The 22461-nt window shown below is 33.4% G+C and overlaps 1 protein-coding gene across 3 annotated transcripts in view; it reads right to left on the bottom strand.

Annotated features, from left to right (window-relative positions):
• The window catches only part of RTTN (rotatin), a 202798-nt gene that overhangs the window by 86637 nt on the left and 93700 nt on the right, over positions 1-22461 (bottom strand). For all 3 annotated transcript variants that reach the window (XM_077135252.1, XM_077135253.1, XM_077135254.1), the window contains exons 27-32: positions 15115-15269; positions 10988-11207; positions 6973-7101; positions 6404-6514; positions 5003-5161; positions 3739-3810 (exon numbers count right to left, since the gene is read on the bottom strand). In XM_077135252.1, coding sequence (XP_076991367.1) covers positions 3739-3810; positions 5003-5161; positions 6404-6514; positions 6973-7101; positions 10988-11207; positions 15115-15269 — 846 coding nt within the window. The remainder of the gene's footprint in view (positions 1-3738; positions 3811-5002; positions 5162-6403; positions 6515-6972; positions 7102-10987; positions 11208-15114; positions 15270-22461) is intronic.

The raw sequence follows: 22461 nt of genomic DNA, 5'->3' as shown, positions 1-22461 counted from the left end.
ATGCCAGAAAGAAGGACATACTCAAAGAATGAGGAATACAGGTCAAAGGGATACACAAGCCATTATGAAGGGGCACCCCCCAACCAAATCTGGGACAATCTGAACATCAAAAGAAATAATGGTATGGCAGATTATATGGCATGAAATAAACCCAGCAGTCCATAGTTGAATGAATGCATGAATACATGCATTATACATACAGACAGACATAAATACAAATGACTGAGAAAGGAAAGCTTTTCCTTAGAGTAGAATCAAATAAATGTAGCAGGAATGAGAGAATTAGAAAATTGTCATTTGGCAGACATTATGTAATAATTGTTTGGGACCAGTATCATGAATGGAAGTTAAAACTAGTGCAAGAAAAAAAAAAAAACACTAGTAAAAGAAACTATGATGAGAAACAGATACTTACACATTCTCAAAATGTCTCCACACAAAAGGAAAACCTATAAATCTACCATGGAGAAAGCAGGCAGACAGTACTTTAACCAAGTAATCAAACTTAATATCATCAGTAATGGGACAAAGAGATATGTCTTCTGAGGGGATTCACTGAGAAGAATACAACATCATATTTATGTCTTTTCTGCCAAAAATATATAATCTATATCTACGAATGAGGAAACATCTGACAAACCTAAGTTGGAGGATATTCCAAAAAAATTAATGTCCTGCAATAGTGCAAAGTGCAACCATCACCAAGCATATGCTACTTTATAATGTTCCTGCCTTTGTGTTCATCTTTCTCTGTGGACCACAAGCACCAGAGCCACTAAATCCTCTTAAGAATCCCCAACATTTATGTGCTCAACAAATGTTTACAGAAAGGAACTGAAAAACTACATAAACAATCCATATTATAACCAATTCTAAAATTCTATTGTGATTATTAAATTTGCAGAGAAATGGACTGATGACAATTAGCATAAGAACCATCCAGATTTAAGAGTTTAATTTCATTCAGTTGTGGGAAACCAATTTACAGATGCTCAACAGCTGGGCATTGCAATATAGCTTAGGGTTGCTTGGATACTGATTTAGTTTCCTCTTCCTGAAAGAAGGATGTTATCATTGGGTGAAGCAGAATTTGACTACAAAACAAAGACAGACCAGTATTTATAAACATCCTTCTTTAAAAGAATTGCCCTGGATCTAAAAAGGCTGTATTAAGATAAGGCTTGAAGTACCAGAGTGGGCTTCTTGCACTCAGCAGTGACCTGGCCTCCACGTACCTCTTTGGGATGCTGGGGTTCAATCTACACAAATATGCAAATTACTTAGGAAGATTATTTAAGTGGTAAAAAAATAAAGTGAGGCAGCATAGGTAATATGTGAAAAGAATCTAATTTAATGACATAAACATTAAATGCTAGGGTCTTTCAGAGAAGACAATGATTAAAATGGATTGAAGTGGTTAGTAAAAGTGTTACTTTAATCCTTTTTAAAATAAAAAAAATGTTTTAAATGATTTATGTCTCATTTTGCTTAGGTTTAAGGTCTTTGACAAGGATAGGTAAATTATAACATGATAGTAAAAATACAACTGGGATAAAAAAAAAATTGAATGTATGAAAAAGGTGGTTCCAGGAATAAGGCTAAAAAATATATGCCAGAAGAGCCACATTTGACATAGAAGGGCTCTGAACTTTCTAGCACCAACAATAAAAAGGAAACCCTGTCAGTTATGGAGAAGTTGTTTGTACTTTGGGATTTAAAGTACCATCAAATTTTTTAAAACTGGGGGGGCAAATGTTGGGTTGCTACCTACTTAAACTGCTAAGTGAGCAAATTTAATTTAAAAAAGAAGCAATAATAACTAATAAAAGATTTTTTTAAAAATTATGAGAGGAAGAAAATCTGAGTTTATTAAAAGCACACAAGACTACTCTTATTTTTCTAATTTTGTTTAATACCAGACAAAAGTTTCATCATCAAGTACCATTTGGAAATGAAGTGGCTTTCAAACTTTTTGAACTGAGCCCATTTAAGCAAGGCAAAAGACATCAAAAGCTCACTTAAGAACACCACTTCAACTTTTCAGTGGAAAATAAATTCCTTGATGAAGAGTTGGAGAATAATAAAACCAATAAGTTGTAGTAAGCCATGTCACCAGAAAAAAATAGAAGCTGTTTATTATTTAATTTGTAAAAGAAAAATCTAAATGTTTCTACAAATAGTTTTATATTATAATTTAATGTCCCAAAGGCTTGAATATAATCTCATTATTCTTGCCTTTATATAATTGTGGTAGTTAGGTTCTCAGGTGTCAACTTGGCTAGGTGAAGGTGCCTAGTTCTATTGCTGTGGACACAAGTCAATGGCATGTGAACCTCATCTGTTGCTGATTATATCTGCAGTTATTGGAACCCAGAAGCCTGGAGAGAAGGCCAGCAGAGATTGCCCTGTGCCTTCCCACATAAGAAAGAACCTCAGTTGAAAGTTAGCTGCTTTTCCTTTGAAGAACTATATGTTAACTAAATAAATCCCCTTTTATTGAAAGCCAATCCATTTCTGGTGTGCTGCATTCCAGCAGCTAGCAAACAAGAACAATAATATTAACCTCAACAATAAAAAACTACATGGCCAATATATCCCAAGCCATCACTAGATGTCAACAGATGTCACTAGTTTAATAATGGGACTAGAAATGACTTGTATTTGAATCAAAACAATATCTTTTAAATTCCAATTTTTGGATATTAGACACTAAAACTACTATATTTTTAATATCACTATTATTAATATCATATTAACTATTATTAATATAATAATAATAATATTATTATATTCCTTTTTTATTCCTAAGGTTTTATTAAAACAGAGAATGCTCAAAAGGCAATACTGAACAAATGACTAGAAACCAGTAGAAAGTGGCCTGGGGTTCACAATAACTGGCAGAGCTAACATTCCAGAGTTAAATGCAGTCTGGGCTTTGACAGCCGCTGCCTCAAAGTTGCCTTCAGCACAGCTGGGCTTGATTCAGTAACTTCTCCAAGGAAGTGTTCCAGTGAAAACTTAAAAATAAACGTCAAATTTATATAGGGTCCTGGAGAGTGAGGTGTAACATTATGATAAATAGATACTTTCAGAAAATACATGTGGATAGGCAAAAAGATAGAGAAAGAGCATATCTCATCTTCCCAATGAGAGCATTTTTGCATCCTCTAAATATTTAAAAAGCAATGGGCTATAAGAATGTTAGGTAAATATTTACTGATTTCATATTCAGAGCATGAAATAAAAAATTAATCCAATATAAACCAAAGAAAGATCAATTATGATATTGTGTATTAGCAACAAAGAAAAAGAGGTGTTAATATCAGTGCAAATGTAGTTATAAACAAATCTGTCTATTGTTATTATTATTAAATGAGAGAGGCAATCCAGTGAGGTGGGTGAGAGCCAGGCTCTAGAGTACAACTGCGAAAAGGCTCAACTTCCTTTAAAATGAGGAAAATAATAGTTCACAACTCAAATAATTACAAGTTAATATGTGTTAAGATCTATAAGAGTATCTAGTACTTAGTACACACAATGTTAGCTATTGTTATTGTGTAAAATAATTTAGCACCATGGAGAATTTTTAACTCTCATCAAGCTTAAGAAAGTTTCTACACTCTTTTTTACACTTTATATATGGCTTGTTTCATCAGTAGTGAAATATACATATGCTGAACCTTTATCACCAATTAATCTCAAATATCTACTATGTTGATAATTCTTTAAGTGACTTACCTGCCAAGTATAATCCTTTATGATTTCCGTAGGCATTGGAATTACAAGGAGATTCTGAAGAATGAATGCAGCCTGAAAATAAAAAAATGTCAATGCTGCCATCTTGCTGCCACCTCTGAAATAACCAATACACCATGATTTAAAACAAAGAACATATCCCTGATCAATTACACATTCCAGGAGGTCATTATGAAACCTGTTCAATTGTATTTCTTGTTAGATAAGATGATGACCTAATAGGGAATGAGATTATTTCATCACGAAATATATTTTTTCCTATTTCAGAATTAAGTATTTCCAAAAAAATGATATGTATAATATAAACTATTCTGACAGCATTTAAGAAATATAGTTTCAAGTTTCTATTACCCCATTACAGATATCTCTCTCTCACACACACACATTCTCTCTTTCCTCTCTCACATAAACTCCTTGCAATAAAAACTTGCTAACTATAAATACAAATCACCAATATCCTAATTACCTTGAAGTAATACCTTGAAATAACAGGCCTTGAAAAGGATCAAATTAAATAATCATACTACTATGAAAGCTGATTGTCTATTTAATGCAAGATTATGATTTAACTATAGTGGGAAAATGACAGGGTAATAGGCAAGATTCTAAGAGTCAAATTTTTAACTATCTTAACTGGAAATCAACGGACAAGATTTTAAGTTGATAAATCAAGAGTGAACCATAAGTTAAAGCATTACTATTTAGAAATATGGAGGCAAGAAACAAGGAGACTATAGCCTTGGAGTCTGGAACTAGGGACCGGCTAACACTGGGTCCAGGAGTTGCTGTTTTCTTCACCAGTCCATAAGTACTATTTGATTATTGATTTTAAACTATCTGCATGATTTATCACTTTGATAAAAGTAATAGTTAAAAGAAAACCATAAACTATTTACAAAAATTAAAATAGGATTTAGGAGACTCACAAAGACTGAGGTTAATATAAAAGTAATTTTTTACATAAACTTTTTTTCAATGTGTTATGAAACAGAAGAGTGATTTTTAAGATATACCACATTCTACTTTGATCTAATCATAATAAAGAACTCTGGTTTTCATTTTGAGTTAATACCTTTCTTATTCCTACTGCCATTTCAAGTGGTTTTTGGCACTTTTAAAGGTTTTTGGCAGGTAGGAGAGATAATGGTCAGTGGTTAGTCCATCACATTAAATAAAGAGTTGAAAGCGAACAGATTGGATTTCTAAGGGAAAAATAAGGGGGCAGGGGCTAAGTGGACAGCCATACCTCTCGGCGCACCATACTACATTCCGAATGGTCCAGAAGGATGTTCACCGCAGTTCCCCACAGCCCACCAGAAATGTTCTGACAACTGTTTGCTAAGGCCACACAGCCAGCTTCTAGGGTGGTTAGCGCTGAGCCTAATCCGAGTGATGTGAATCTCACCTATTCAAATTAAAGAGGAAGGTGTCAAACTAAAGTATCTTATTTCTTCACATGAATTCTTCTTAATAGTCCTGGTATGTAAAATATCATATTTTTATAATTACAGCATTGGACGCTTGTAGATGATAGTGCTCTGTACGTTTTTGATGCTTCAAGCAAACAATCATATAGCAAGAAGAAAAAACTGTTTAGTAAAACCAAATGTCCCAAAAACGTGAAACCAGGTATAAATAAAAAGTATAAAAGTTATAGTTCACAAGCCTTTTTCTAGGGAAAGTATAGAGCTTACATATCTTTAAAGAACACGATTCCGATTCATTTTCTTCATCTTAAAGAGAGTACCTATTACAGTATTCTAAAACTTTCTTAATTTGTTAGTGTTTCTTCAAAATAAGCAGTTTAAAAATTTTTGAAAAGGCTTTAAAACAAAGAAGTGACTGAATTATCTTTTTACAACGCATTTAATATTTTCTCTAAAATTACTTTAAAAGAAAAATGCTTGGGTGGGCAATGGTGGCTCAGTGGCAGAGTTCTCGCTTGACATGACAGAGACCCATGTCCGATTCCCGATGCCTGCCCATGAAAAAAAAAAAAAAAAGAAAGAAAGAAAAACCCTTAAAGTAAGATTGATACATTGTAGTATGTTTACCCTTACACTGTTGCTGCTGAAGCTATGCATTTTGGTGAACTTCTGAATTCCAATCCCAAAATATAGTTTCAATGACATACAGCATAACAAAAAATAATGCATTCTTAAAATAATCAAGCAATGAGTTCTAGTTCAATATACCTAAATAATGTAATCTTTAATTTTAGGTTAAATAGTATTTTTGCAATTCAAGGGCTTTTATTAAAATAGAATGTAATCCTTTCCTGCTTGAAATTAGTGGACAAATGGCTAAAACTGGAAAAATTTGCACTGAAATGGTACTGTTCTCTTAAATGACAAATATCACTTTGCTTTTTAACTTAATTCTCAGCTATCCTTTTAAATTGTTTGAAAAATTCATTGGGTTCTTCCAATAATTTTTCACTATTCTTTCTGAAAGTGATAGATTCTATATTCTTTCATATATTTTCAATCTATCTTCTAATGATCTTGATTGGAAAGGAGGGAAGTAAAATATAAGGTATAGCCATAAAAGTAGTCTCATTTTGGAAAACATGAATATGTACATATGTCTTGCTTCATTTTGTTTTTTAAAATCTATAAAAAACAGATTAATTCTCCTTCACACTGACCTCTGGGTCCCGATCAACCCATAATGGAATCAACCAAGCCAATCCTTGTTGAATGGGACCATGTTCCTCACAGTGACTACCCAAAGGCAAAAACCAAAGTGACATCCAATCCTACAAAAACAAAATGGGGAACAGAAACACTTTAGGTAAGGCTCAAAGAATAAATTAGAGAGAGTTTAAAAATAACTAAATTTTTAAAGATTAAGTAAAAATGCATTCAAGACTTGGTTTTAATCTATTATTTACCCAAAACAAGGCAAACAAAAATCTCAACTTTTCCTTAAAATGTTAAAAAAAATAATTTTTCTTTAACTATTTTCCCAAGGTTTAGAAAAAGCATAGCATTTTAGTGCATAGATAGCTCAATCAAATTAAATGTCAAACAAACTTCAGAATTATGTAACATACAACTTCTAAGAAGCTCTTAGTTAAAAAACATTTTTTGTCTCCCAAAAAGAAAAGTCAAAAGAAACAGTTACATGCAATGAGCTTTTCGGCTTGAAATTGTTAGTTACAACACATTCATTTCCAAGTTACTGCTCAGACCAAGCAGCTTGTAATCCTCTCACCATGCTCGGGGCCTGCGCCATCATCTCGTGGGATAAGTGAAGCAAGCAAAGAACTGTGCTCTTTGTGACACCTTTTCCCATGAAGGACATAGCGTTTCCTCCACGCTCCACGTAAAAAGAAGTAATCACCTGAAAAACAAATGTGAACAATTTCATGATGCTTTTACTCTGGTACAGAAAGATGAATATAAATATTCTACTGACTTGTCTGAATTGAATCTTAACCACATAAAGGTAAAATATTCTTAGTTTAAAAAACTTTCCCTTTGGAAATTCGGACAAAGCATTTGTAGTATCATCTTAGGATATTTTTGAGATTTAGAAGATTTAGAAGATGATTATAACGTGTTTCAAAAAGTTACAGTATTCTTTAAACTCTCACTCAAGTCAAAGAATCTACAAATCATCTTGTTGGAAAGTATACACAGAAATTGCTCACTCTAACACCCTTATTGACTGCCAGGCTTAAGCTGGATTTTCTAGAATTATGGTTAATTTAAGTTGACATTTTCCTCACTTCTAACCAATCAGATTTCTAGTGCACATTCAAGTATATGTTTATTAGTTAAATCTTTGGTTCTCATCTTTTTTTCTCCTCCATATATCTAAGAGATTTGAGAAATTACCATCAACAACAAAGAAGTGTTCCTCAATTGTAGGAACAAGCCTTTAATTGAGAGATGGAATCAGAACAAACATGGGAAGCTAGGCCACAGGAGGTTGGGGAAAAGTCCATCCGCCTGACTTTTAAAAATCCTCAGAAATATATAACTCTCCTGGATTATTTCTGTATAAATCATACATTTATGCTTCCCTCCTACATAGTCCTACAAATAGGGGTTCAGTACATATTTATTAACTAAATGAACAAGAACTTTTATAGCTTTTCAACTCTTAAACAAAAAAGAATTTGGAGACAAAAGATTATGTAATTCACAAATTTTTAATAGAACAGAATGTTAACTATATTTAGGTGCCAATATAATTTTGAATTAAAAAATTGTCATAAATCAAAACACTCAAAACTATTTATCTACACTAAAACAACAAACAGCATTTCAATTTATCCAACAAAGCACTCTGAATATGTTTATTCATCATAGAATCCTTCAATGTAATCCAATCTATCTTATAATTGAGTCTACTTTTCAGTTTGGGTTTTTTGAAGCTTATGTAGCAAGACAGATTACAACAAAAGAGGCCATAAATCATATTACGCCCAAGTTATTTAATGAAAGCATTTACGTACAGATAATTTGGGGGGCTTTGACACAAATCAGAGTTTTCACAAAGTAATTATTTTAAATTATGTCTGAAAAATGAAACAATATTGATGGGTTAACAACTGTGGGTGATAGCTGGGTGATAGTTACATGGGCTCTACCATTGCAAATTCTTTCTATATGTATATACATTTGAAACTGTTCATGATTTAAAATTTAAAATTTAAAATTTTTAAGGAACCACTTTAGAAATAAGACACCTGAACAACAAAGACCTTTTTTACCTTCTAAGTCATCACTGCAGAGAGCTATAACTAACAGCTGTTTAATGATTTTATCTCTAGCTCATAAATGATAAGCCAACAACTTTACCTCCTTCCAAGCTGACGTTTTGTCAGATCCCTGGAAGTATATATGATATATACTTAATTAATTGCGATCAACCCTATGTGAGCTATGCCTAATCAATGTGAACCCCTGCATTGGATGCTAAAATGGCCTGGGAGAGTACCAGGTGCTCTGGAAGTAAGAAAATGTGTATTTGCTGGTGGGCTTGGATTTTTCTGTGTTTAATAAGTTAAATCTACTGACAATGTATTTAAATATTTCTGAAACATGTATTTGTGTTCAACCTTAAATGTGAAAGTAAATCCTACTTTCTATAAAAGACAAAACAACAACAACAACAAAAACCTAACTGCACACTGACTCCTCCAAGACCCTTTCCTGAAGTCCTAATACAATTAAGGATCCCAACCTCTGGCTATCATTGAATCTTTCAAAGCAAAACAAGGCAGACAGTTTTGACCAGCAAGCAACCAGTGAGACATTTTAGATTCACATAGTTTTACTGCCTTACATAATCAGCAAAAGCAAGAGCAGCCAGAGGTGCTGGTTCCCTGAGTATCTTGTGCCTTTGTGCCGGGTGACATGGAGGCAAAAAAGGGCAGATGACAACAACAGTAATGTTAGAGCACTTACCTGCTGCAGCTCCTTAGAGGGGAAAGAGCATTTCTGATAAAGGCTAGAAAATCAGTAAGGTAAGTCTCTACCTTAATATCTGAATGAAATGGGATCTCATCAAAGATCCAGTAGACATTTTAAAAATCAGAGGATTTGATGAATAATTTTACAGCAAATTTTATCTGAATTTTCAGCAAATTTTAGCTGAAAACCATAACAAAGACTGGCACAAAAGGAAATGTGATATCTAAATAATTCTAAATCTATTAAAAATATTCATTTCATAATTTAAAATCTTCCTCCCAAAAAAACCTCAAGATCCAAACTGCTTCACCATCAAATACTACCAAACATTTAAGGAAGAAATAATGCCATTTCAAATAAATTATTCCAAAGAAGAGAAGAAGATAAAATAATATAAAGAAAAAAAAGTTATAAATTTTAGAAAGGTTGACAATTTTCATATTAAAACCTGACAAAAGTTTTATGAGAAAAAAGATAGTTGCAATAATTCTAACAACATTTTTTATATAAGAAAATAGCACTATCGCTTCTCGGCCTTTTGGCTAAGATCAAGTGTAGAAAATAGCACTAAGAGACTAAATTCATTAATATGTCAAAAGAATAACACATCACAACCTACTTGAATGTTTTCAGAAATGTAAGGTTGTTCAACATTTTAAAATCAATCAATATAAGTAATAACTTTAATGAATTATAGGAGAAAAAGCATATAACTATCTCAAAAGATGTCAGGAAAAGCAATATACCTTTGTGATTTTATAAAAGCTCTTAGCAAAGTAGGACTAGAAGAAAACTTCCTTAATCTGATTTTTCTTTAATTACTTGAAAAAAAACTTCACCACAAACAGCAGACCTAAAGGTGAAATATTAAAAACCTTTTCTGTGAGATTGGAAACAATTATCGCTGGGTACATGGACAATACAATAAAATCAAAATATAAATCCTTATATCATGGACAGTTAAAAAATAAATTTTCAGAAAAGATACAACGTACACATTTTCACTAAGAGACAGTGCAAGAATGTTCATAGCAGCTGTATTACAAAATAGTCCTAAGCTCAAAGAAAAAGAAAAAACAAATGTCCTTCATTGTTTTAGTATATTCACTTGGCAAAGCCACTGTAGTACCGAGAACATTATATATAAGTGAAAAACTAACTTCACCTACAGGTAGCAAAATGAAGAAATCTTATAAGCATAATGTTGAAAGAAGCGCCAGACACATAATTTCACTTAAACAAAGCAAAAAACAATGAGGAATTATTTTATAATGGACACATGCTTAAGTGGTAAAACTAACAAAAAAATGCAATGAAGTGAACACAACAAAAATCACTGTTGACATAAACCTTTCGGGGAATGAAGACTGGGGGCTGTGGCAATGTTCTCGTCTTAGACTGGGCGGGGGGGGGTTTACAGGTATTCACTATGTGGTCAGCTTTCACTGAGCTACATATTTATGTTTTGTGTATTTTCTACATCTTTTGTATTTTACAAATAAAAAGCTTAAACAAAGTAAGTAAACAGATTACTCTAATGAAGAGGCTTAAAGTTATGCCTTGGTTTACTTTTCTTCAAAATGGGAACATTTATAAAAGTGATCTTACTGACATATTTGTTAATAAAAATCATTAAACTATTTTACCATTATGATGAATTGAATAACGAATAGCAAACTACATTAATTACAGTAATATACATAATGTACTTCATATCATGCCTAAAGTGATCTGTATAAGCAGTAAACCACGTTTCTTGGCAGGGTGATATTATTACTGTTATAAAGTTGGTTATTTTTACTCACCTCAAGGAGGCCTGACAAGTACTTCATACAAACTTCGAGAGGCTTGGTGAGAGGGGAATGTGCGCTCCATCCCGGAACCGATGTGAGGTGAGCCATCCCTCTTAAGGTCCGCTCAAGGGAAGGCAAGCCATAGAAATGGGGAGCATCTGTCACTCTCAGACACTGGAGCAGTTTCAGAGCCAGTTGTGTTTGGAAAACGTAAAAAAGTTCCAAGCACTTCCTGTGGAAATAAAGGGTGGGGGTTAGGATCAGACACAGAAAAGTAGAATGAGCTTACTGGGCTGTCTTCATGGCTGTTAAGGGCTACTTGTAACTTACTCTATCAGAAAAGTAGGACTGGGTGAAAACAGCAGAAAAATTCCCTACCCAAAACAAGACTTTTCAAGGAAAACATAATTAAAAGACTGGCTAGGTATATGATATAAAAAACAATTATTACACTGAAAAATATATGAATGGATTTTGGTATTGCTACCCAATATAACATATATTACATATTTATAATATGTATATTACATTAGATTATATATATATATATATATATATATATATATATATATATATAAAGGTTAGAAAGAAAAACCGCATAATTTAAATGAGTTTAATTGGCATTATTAAAGCTATATTTTAAATCATTCAGTGTCATTAAAAAATCAAATGACTTTTTAATTGGCTAAAATTATTTGTTTTTTTCAGAAAGTTAAACTAAAAGGAAAAAAGGGTTGGGTGCATGGGTGGTTCAATGGTAGATGCTAGCCTTCCACACAGGAGACCTGGGTTAGATTCCCGGACCATGCACCCAAAAGAAAAAAAAAATGGTTTTAATGAGTTTGACAAAGATGTTAGACAAAATTGTCAGAAATAAAGCAATCAAGAAAACATTTCTTGTCAGAAAGAAAAATTCATCAAATTAGGGCACTGGGCATGGAACCAAAGATATAATTCCTGGAAAAATATATCTTTGTGGAGTAAAATTCTGCATAAAATCTGACATTTCTTTGCTTATACAAAGCTTTAGACTTCTAAAATTGACAACTATTAACTTTTATCATTGCCTCTTCCATCATTAGGTATATTACATCTTTAAACATCATAATTGTTATACATCTTTTCATTCAGCTGCTTTTAAAGTTTAGAAACACAAAACTTAATACCAAAACCTAAACAATATTTGTATAACTGCATATTTCTCCCAGGTCACCATCACAGTTATCCAAGCGACCGCATTAAAAATGTTCTTGTGGGCTTGGTTCCCAGACCATGCACTCAAAACAAACAAACAAACAAACAGTTGCTAATGTCTTTTAAGTATAAATACATAATAAATACAAATCACTCACATTGTCTGCTCCTCTTCCCTGAATCACTTCAGACTGAAAACCACACAACCAAAGGGACCAGTGTCACTGCAGATGTCTACCTCCGCCTTCAGTAAAGCTCTGCCTAACTTCAGTCAGTTTCCCCTTCCGGCACATGCAACCCTGCCCAGGCTCAAAACCAACCTGTCTCACTCCTATGCCAGTCCCTTCATAGTGAATGGCCCTACCCACTACTAGATTAAAAAAAAATTACAACTATTAGAAGTGAGATTCCTCAACATTTCTCCCCCACGCCTACATATTTATCCACACACACAACCCTCCTCAGCTTTCTTCTCACTTGTAGCAGCAGCCTTCCTCCTGTACAATTTCTTTCACCGTGCTCTTTATTCCATGTCCTTCCTAGACACTATATACTCAGTTTCCTCTCTCTTCAAAACATGCTTCTCTCCTCCTCCCCTCATTTTCTCATTTCCTCTTCTAAGCCCTTTATCTATTTACCTACCTGTTTCTTCCCTTCTCCATCTCTTTTTCTCTTTCTCACTCCCATTTTCCAATATGGGCACATGTCCAGCATGCATAAATATCTACCACGCTAAAACAAAGAATCCTAACCTATGCTGGGACCCTGAAACACAAAAAATATCGTGTCTCTTGCCCTCACACCGTTCCTTACCATCAAATTTCTATTAGCTTACCCTCTAAGTTCATGAACCCTCTCTTCTACTGTGTCTGTCTTGCTATTAAGCCCATGTTATACTTTTCAGTTGTAGAATCTGCATATAGTTCTTTTTTGTAATTTCCATTTCTCTGCTGCTGCTATCTCCATATTTTCATTGGTTTTGTCCATCTTTTCACCCTATTCCTATTTATTTTGACTATTTACAATAGTTATTATTTATAATAATAACTTTTAACAGTCTTTTCATGTTTGACAATTGTGGATCTACTTCCAATTTTTTGCTCTCAATGATGGGGTCATGTTTTTTTTCTTCACAATTCTTGTCATTTAAAACTATGTGAATTATTTGTTGATAAGAGCTGCTGAAATTGAAGCAGAAAATTTTTCCACAAAAAAGGGCTTGTCATTTAGTTGCACAACTTGAGTTTGGGGATAACTTTTTTTTTTAAATTGTTTAAAATTTACAAAAACTCTATACCCACTAAGCATCAGCTCCCTCTTCCTCCTTGTTCACTCCCCTAGTAATCTCTAACCTACTCGCTTCTACAAATTTGTTGTATCTAGATAGTTCATGTAAGTGAAAACATAATTTTTGCTGTTATGTGTAGAGCTTATTTCACTCAGCATAATGTTTCCAAGGTTCAACTATGATGCAGAATGTATCAGAACTTCATTTATTCTTACAATCAAATAATACTCCATTGTGCCTATGCACCTCATTGTGTTTATTCCTCCATCAATAAGACACTTGGGCTGTTTCAGTCTTTTAGCCACTGTGAATAACGCTGCCATGGACACTGGTATACAAGTACCTGTCTGAATCCTTGTTTTGAATTTCTTTGGGTGTATACCTAGGAGTGGAATTGTGGGGTCACATAGTAATTCTACTGAGGAACCACCGAGACGATTTCCATTTCACATTCCCACCAACGAGTTCCAGTTTCTCCACATTCTCTCCAGCTCTTCTTTTTTCCATTTTTTAATAATAGCCATCTTTGTGACATTTCAGTTATATGATTTGCAAATAATTTTTCCCATTCTATTGGTTGTCTTTTCACTTTTTTATAACATCCTTTGGACAAAAGGTTTTAACTTTGATGATGTGCTATTTATCTATTTTTTTTCTTTCGCTGTATGTGTTTAGTTTTGTATTTGTGAATCAGTGCCTAACACAAGGTCACAAAGATTTACAACTATATTTCCTCCTAAGGGTTTCATAGTTTTAGCTATTACATTTAGGTCTTTGCTCTACTTGCAATTCATTTTTGTGTATATGTGAGGTAAGGGTCCAATGTCATTCTTTTACATATAGATATCCAGTTTTCCCAGCATCATTTATTAAATACATGCTGTTTTCCCTTTGAATAGTTTTGGCAGCCTTATCAAAACTTAATTGATTATAGGCTAATTCCTAATAAAGAATGAGTATAACACATGCTAAAAACATAGATGCACCTGAAACAAATTATGCTAAGTGAACGAAGCCAGACAAAAAGGGTCATACATCATATGATTCTGCTTATACAACATGTCCAGAATAGGCAAATCCACAGAGACAAAACACAGATTAGTGGTTGACAGGGACTGGGGAGAAGAACAGAGAAGGACTACATTATTAATGGGTATGGAATTTCTCTTCGGGGTGACAAAAATGTTTTGGAATTAAATCTTGGTGATGTTTGCAAAACACTGTGAATTTACCCAAACTACTCAACTGTATGCTTATTTAAAATGGTTAAAATAGTGAATTTTATCTTAATTTTAAAAAGTCAAAAAAAAAGAAGTTAACTAGAAATATACATCTGATCATCAGGTAAAAATAGTCAGTAAAGTCATAATAACAGATATGTTTACCAATATAGATGTGTAAGGAAAAAAGAAGATCAAGAACTAAACCCCAAAGAATAACAAAATGTGTGCGTGTGTGTGCACATGCATGTGTGTGTATACAGTGAAAGAGTGAGAGGTGAGAATCAGGCTGTCACAGAAATTCACTGAAACAGATCAACGTAAATGATTATTATGAGTCTTTCTTCCTCCTAATTTGAAAGAAGTAAGAAGGTAAAACTCATTGAAAATAAAAACAAAACTAAATATACCCAAACCTTCAATGATACAAATGGTACCTGTCAGTAACTGCCATGAAATTGAACAGCAAGGTATTGAAAAGAGCAATCAATTCTTTCTGAAGTTGTTGTCTGACAGCAGTCCGGATGTCCTCTGCTTCTTCTCGTGCCTGGGACTCTGTCAGAACCAGCAGATCTAATAGTGGATTTGGATTCTAGAAAATGAAAATTGTAAAAAATACATATATTTATTCTCTAATTGAGCTATAGTGTTATTTTCTATAAGGATTTTGTTGCTAATCATGTTCTAGATTAACTAACAATTACAGTACCTAACTAATAGACATGAATCTTTATTGCAGCATGCCAAATGGTTACAGCATTAGTAGAGATGCTCTATACTCAAAACACACTCAATTTGTTATTTCAACAAAAGGAAAATCTATCCATTGTAGAAAATGGGGAAAAACATAGAGAAGCACAGTAAGAAAAACAAAAGTCACCCATAATCACACCTCACAGAGAAAGCTACTATTAGCATTCTGGCACATAATCTTGCTTTTTTGTGTGAGTATAAATATAAGAATAATCTTAATTATATGTTTTTAGCAAAACAGAATTTTTTGTAAGTTTTTTCTACTTGATATTACCAATATTTCTTCAAAAACATTATTTTAATATCTGATTGTTTTCAATCACAAGAATTCATCACACAACTACTGGATAATCAGTGATTTCTAATGTCAATGAGCTACAATAAACAGTGTGGTCATCTCTAATGATTTCCTATTCACACAGATCTGAAGCAAACAAATTGCTAAGTCAAAACATGATAATCATTTTAATGTTTTTGATAAATATTGCAAAAATGTTCTGCAATAGGGGTGTACTAGGAGTTTACACTAGTAAACAGGGTATGAGAAGGCATACAGCATCTGAACCAATCCTGAGTATTAGTATTACTGCAATCTTTGCTAACAGGCTAAAAAACAAAAGTAAACTAGTATTTTAAATATTTTTTCTATTTTTCCAACTGAAAAAAAAATTGTAGCTAATGAAACATAATAGGATTATTTCTAATAATCTTAAAACAGTAGAAAACACTACAACCAGCAGCATAAACAGACATACAGAACAATTATCCATCACCTATAATGTCAAAGGCTCTGTGCTAAAAGGAGAAAGAACAAGAATTCATTAAATTTTTTATTAAAGTAGAAGGTATGCATTTTCACTCCTATTTTACAGAAGGGCAAACGAGGCTTACAAAAACTAACTGGTAACTGGTTAAGAAACTGGTCGGCAATCATAAAATTGGGAAGAACAAAGATTCAATCTTTGAACTATGAACCTCCAAAACTAGTTCATATTCCATCCTCAGCATTATATCACCTCAATTGCACACATAATGGCATATAAAAAGAGGGAAAATCAAAATGTTATTACTGTTGTTATGAAATCCTTCACTAAAGAACTCAACACGAAATTAACTGTATTAGGTAGAATAGAGAAATAAAAAACATGGAGAGAAAATTCTGAGTTGCTTATATTATGGAGTATGTCAAGAATATTTAAATCGGGTACACACAATTATAAACAATATAATTTAGAGCATTTGGAAAGTACTGAGAGTCTATTTTGTTTTTAACTGATTTTACTATAGTTTCATACCAGAGTAGTATATTTTTTTTGAGCTTTCCTTTTCATCCTGAGGAAGAAGTAACTTGATTAAATGAAGTAAAATGGTATGAAACTTAACTGCAACTTCTATATATGTCATAAATGAATAAGAGAATCAAGATACACATTTAGTAAAATTATAAAAATAAATTTATTTCCTATTTTAAAAATAAAAATACATTTATTGTTAGCCCCAAATAACTCAAGTCTGATTTACACACCCACCCTTCATTCAACTTCTATAAATACAGACAAAATAAATAAGCAGCTTCTAATGGAAACCCCATCTTGGTAAAAATATAAATTTACTAACAAGAATTATTAATTCTGATATACAAATAAAAATTAAGAAGCTAATGATTAATGTATATGCAGATATTGAAACAGTATGTGTATACCTAAAATTAAGATTCTTCTAAAGAACCTCATCACATTAATAAGCTGTAAATTGCTTGTAAACTGCTGAGATTCTTCCCTCTTTACAATATATCTTCAAGTTACATGTTAACAGTAAGATTCAGGGTAGGCCACGGTGGCTCAGCAGGTAGAGTTGTGGGCATGCCATGCCAGAGACCCGGGTTCAATTCCCAGTGCCCACCCATGTGAAAAAAAAAAAATTCAGTGAACCTCAGCTACATCATTTCTAAAGGATAGAATGAATTACCACTCCTCAAGTACAATGGAGACTAGAATAGACATCTCTAGTAATGCCTATTGATCTCAAGAACTTAATCATACCTGAAGCTTTTGTCCTTAGACACTACTATTCAACATTAATCTTAAACCAACTACTTGGGTAGTTACTTTGTCACTGGTGACCTCCAAGAGGCAGCAATTTCTATAATAATCACTCACTTTCTTTATGCATACACTGTTACCATTCATCCTATCCACTCAAGTTTTTGCCTATCTTATCATATACTTTCAAAACAATTACCAAAAAAAATCCAAATTTCCAAAAAAAACTCACAAAACAACTGCTTTGGAAATGCTACCTCACTGATTTTCTTAAATAATTTCTCACTTATTTTACCTACTTCAAATTATAATTAAACTTTAAAAGATACTTGACTTTCTATTTCCAGGCTCCGCTAATCTTGAACACTGATTCTTACACCGATTTAATCCTTGTAGCATAGGACTTAGAGGGTGAACCTTCTTGACAGTGGATGGTTAATTCCATTTTGCTCATGTTTAAAAGTATTTTTATAGCCTTAGTGATAATAATATACAAAGAGATAAAGTAAAAAACTTTCCAAAGAGGGCCCAGATACCATAGGAAGTCAAATACATAAATTTAATTTAAACTGAAAAATCTTTTCTGAAATTGAATTAAAACTATAGTGAAATCATCTAGAATCTAGTCGAAGTTTTTTTTTTTTTTTTGCATGGGTGGGCACTGGGAATCGAACCCAGGTCTCTGGCATGGCAGACAAGAATTCTGCCACTGAGCTACCATCGCACTGCCCAAAATCTCATTTTCATTTCATAACTAAGAATAAGTTATACAATTACATCAGTACTCATTATATAGTACCAAATTTACAATTAAATAAATTTACAGCTTTGACTAGCTATATATAACTTAATTTAAAAATTTTTAATATGTGCAGTGATTTTTCTATTGTTATGCACTGTTAGAGTCTTATAGTCAAACAAATAAGGCCAGTTACTGCATAATTTTTCAAGAAAAGATTCTAAAACTAAATCCATTATATCTGCTATTTTCATAATCCAAACTGCTATAATCCCTAGAAAAACAGAACCTATAACTGAAAAAGGCTATTTTTCAACTTCCAACATCTTTTATTTTTTCTAGAATCTAGATACAATAAACTCATTTATTCAATATTGATATATACATAACTACACAAAAATATTCTATATGCAACACATGGCCTCTATTATAAAAGTTGGCCTTCTAAGGAAGCTTATAAACATTACAAATTACCCGCTGCTTTTCCATAGTAACCAAAGTTGCAATCAACAAAAAGTTTTAGTAAGTACTTAAAACAGCGTATGTCATGATCCCCCTTCTCGGAGGTGAAAAAACCCTTAATTTCTGATCTAAAACTTTATCCTGAACTATTTAATTTCAGCAGATAGAATCACAGAAATAGGTTATGAGCAATTCAAGTCTTTTGCCTAAGCAATTCAAGGCTGATCTTTCAAAAGAAGACACAGATTTCTTATCAAAATTTGTTTTAATGGGTCTCAAAATTCCGTGACTGATTTTTGGTCATTGTTTCCATTTAAAAAGTAATGATTTTAAAAAGTAATAACTTAAAACTGCCACATGAAAAAAAAAGGTCCACAAAACATTCCTTTCCTTCTGAAGGTTTTAAGATGCATTGTTATCATTAACCAGTCTTTTACTATTAAACTTAAATGGTCAATTGAGACAAACATTCCTGAGACCATTCTTCTTCCACCATTGATTCAGACTAGAGTGGCAGGTGTTATGGGCAATATTCACTTACTTTTCTGAGCTTTCTGGGCAGACTTGGTGACCTGTTCAGCTCCAATAGCCTTCTTGCCTCTGCCTTGATGACACCCTCAGCAACTGTCTGTCTCATATCAGGAACAGTAAAAACAACCCAGAGGACAATAATCAGAGAAACTCTCAACACACAAGGGCTTGCTAGGAATTATACAAAGATGGAAGCATCACCAGATTTCAAGAATTTGGGGCCATCTTCCAGCTTGTTGACAAAATGGTGATCAATCTTCTCCTTTAGCTCGGCAAACTGGCAAGCAATGTGAGCTGTGTGACAACTGAGCACAGGCATCTAGCCAGTATTGATTTGGCCTGGATGGTTCATGATAATCACCTGAGCAAAGAAGCCAGATGCTTCCATTGGTGGGCCATTTTTGCTGTCACCAGCCACACTGCCATGAAGAACATCTTCTATAGACACATTCTTGACATTGAAGCCCACAATGTCCCCAGGAAGAATTTCACTCAAAAGCTTCATGGTGCATTTCAACAGACTTTACTTCACTCATAACGTACACTGGAGCAAAGGTGACCACCATGTCTGGTTTGAGAACACTAGTCTCCACTCAGTCAACAGGCACAGTACCAATACCACCAATTCTGTAGACATCTTGAAGAGGCAAATACAAGGGCTTGTCAAGTTGGACAAGTAGGTGATGCAATCTAGAGCTTCAAGCAGCATGGTTCTACTGGCACTGCCATCCTTACAGGTGACTTTCCATCCCTTGAACCAAGGCATGTTAACACCTGGCTCCAGCATGTTGTCACCATTCCAACAAGAAATTGGCACAAATGCTGCTATGTCAAGGTGATAGGCAATTTTCTTGATGTAGGTATTGACCTCCTTAATGATTTCTTCATATCTCTTCTGGCTATAGGGTGGCTCAGTGGAATCCATTTTGTTAACACCAACTATTAGTTGTTTCACACCCAGTGTATAAGCCAGAAAGTCATGCTCTCGGATTTGCCCATTCTTGGATATACCAGCTTTAAATTCACCAACACCAGCAGCAACAATCAGGGTAGCACAGTCAGCCTGAGATGTGCCTGTAATCATGTTTTTAATAAAGTCTCTGTGTCCTGGGGCATCAATGATGGTCATATAACACGTGCTGGTCTCAAATTTCCACAGGGAGATATCAATGGTGATACCATACTCACATACAGCTTTTCGTTTATCCAAGACCCAGGCACACTCGAAGGACCCCTTTCCCATCTCAGCAGCCTCCTTCTCATTTTTCAATGGTTCTTTTGTCGATTCCACCATATTTGTAGATCAGGGGGCCAGCAGTGATGGATTTGCCCGAACGTACACGTCCAGTAATGACAACATTGATATGAATCTTTTCCTTTCCCATTTTGGCTTAAAATATAGCAATGGTTTTCATGACACTTGTGTTCTGGTGACAAACCCATAGTTAAAAAGCAGGATATTTTAGAACTTATTTTTAAAATGAAACAAATGAATAAAATAATTATGAAGCTATAAAAAAATAATTATGAAGCTATTTTTTGGTCTATACATAAAAAAAATGTATAGACCAAAAAATGACTTGAATTATCAAAAACTCATGCAGAGGAAAAGTATAACAGAAATTCCTTTAATAATATTTTAATATTCAATCTCCAAAAGATCTGTCTGCTTGAAACCTAAGAAGAAAAATTATAATGGCATTAGGTTCCACTGTTTTGGTTTATTAAAAATGTTCAGAAAACAACTATGAAAACTTCTTAAAATTTAAAAGAGGTACTTTGAAATTATCCTTGAGAAAATAACAGAGGACCAAACATTATTGAATAATGAGTCTACGTACTTTGGAAGTTCAATTATCTTATTAAGGATGTAATAAATGAACTTTAAATAAATTAGCCCTTTATCTCTCATTTGTGTTATATTTCTCTGTTTATCATGTCTTTTTAACTTTAAGGCATTGCTTGCCAAACATACACAAAATTCAAAACTCTCATATAGATGTTCTCCCATTGACAACTGTTCTATAGTTTCACAAAATAAACATAAAGTTAATCTGGAGGAAGAAAAATAATCAGAGAAAAATATAAAGAATAAAGCCTGAGAAGAAACTTGCAGCAATAATTTTAAAATGTAGTTCTTCAGAAAATATTAGGATTTCAAAGGAATACAAAGCCAAATTAAACAGCCATGTATAGACAAGAAATTACTTTATGATTAAAAAGTAGAGATGATAATTCAAACTAGGGAGATATACATGCTATTGTGAAAACTGCTTAATTCTGAAAATAATCTTAACATACAAAAAATTCCAGATGAATACAAATATAAAGAAAAATAAAACCTTAAAAGTTTCAAAAATACTTTGGAGGGGAGAAGATCTAAGAAGATGAAAAACCACAGAACCTATAAAGAAAGAAACTGATAAATTTGAAAACATAAAAACAACATAGCATTGATTAAACAACAGCCTACTGTTTAATCCTGTCCTCATGAATTCTATATTACTGAGCAGTGAAGTAGAGAGAAAATAAGCAACAATATTCTTCAGGAGGTAGTCATAAGTGTAATGAAGAAAATAAAAAAGCCTAGGGAGGCAGAGGAAAAGAGGGATGGAGGGGCACTATACTAGAAAGGATGGTCAGAGACGACTTATCTGCTAAACATGCAAACAGAGCACTGGCTTAAGTGTGGAGTCAGCCCTACAAATGTCTAGAGAAAGAGCATTCCAGCCAGAGAGGAAAGAAAAATGCAAAGGCACTCACGTGGTTGTGAGTAGCATGTTTGGAAAACAGGAAGGAGGCTACAATGAGTGGAGTACACAGGAGAAAATGTTAGGAAGACACTCAGAATCAAGCTCAAGGAGCCTTGGAGGCAATGGTACATACTTGAGAGTTTAGTATGAATCAGATATGTGGCTGACAGAAGATTTTGATCAGAAAAGTAGCATTATTTGACTTTATTTTCAAAACACCATTCTGGCACCTGTCTTGAAACATGGGTGGAAGCTGTATGCCCTACAATAACCCTGGGAAAGGTGATGATGCCTCAGCCTTGGGTAGTATTTTGGTTTGCTAATGCTACCAGAAATGCAATATACCAGAGATAGATTAGTTTTTATAAAGGAAATTTATTAAGTAACAAATTTACAGTTATAAGGCCATAAAAGAAGTCCAAACTAAAGCATCCAGGGAGAGATGCCTCGACTCAAAAATTAATAAAATTTGACTTAATTTTCAAAACATTGTGTGAAGTTTTG

The sequence above is a fragment of the Tamandua tetradactyla genome, chromosome 18, assembly GCF_023851605.1.
Source record: "Tamandua tetradactyla isolate mTamTet1 chromosome 18, mTamTet1.pri, whole genome shotgun sequence".
NCBI classification, from domain to species: Eukaryota; Metazoa; Chordata; class Mammalia; order Pilosa; family Myrmecophagidae; genus Tamandua; species Tamandua tetradactyla.
Note: the sequence above shows the minus strand (reverse complement) of the source record. Positions and strands in the feature narration are given on the sequence as shown.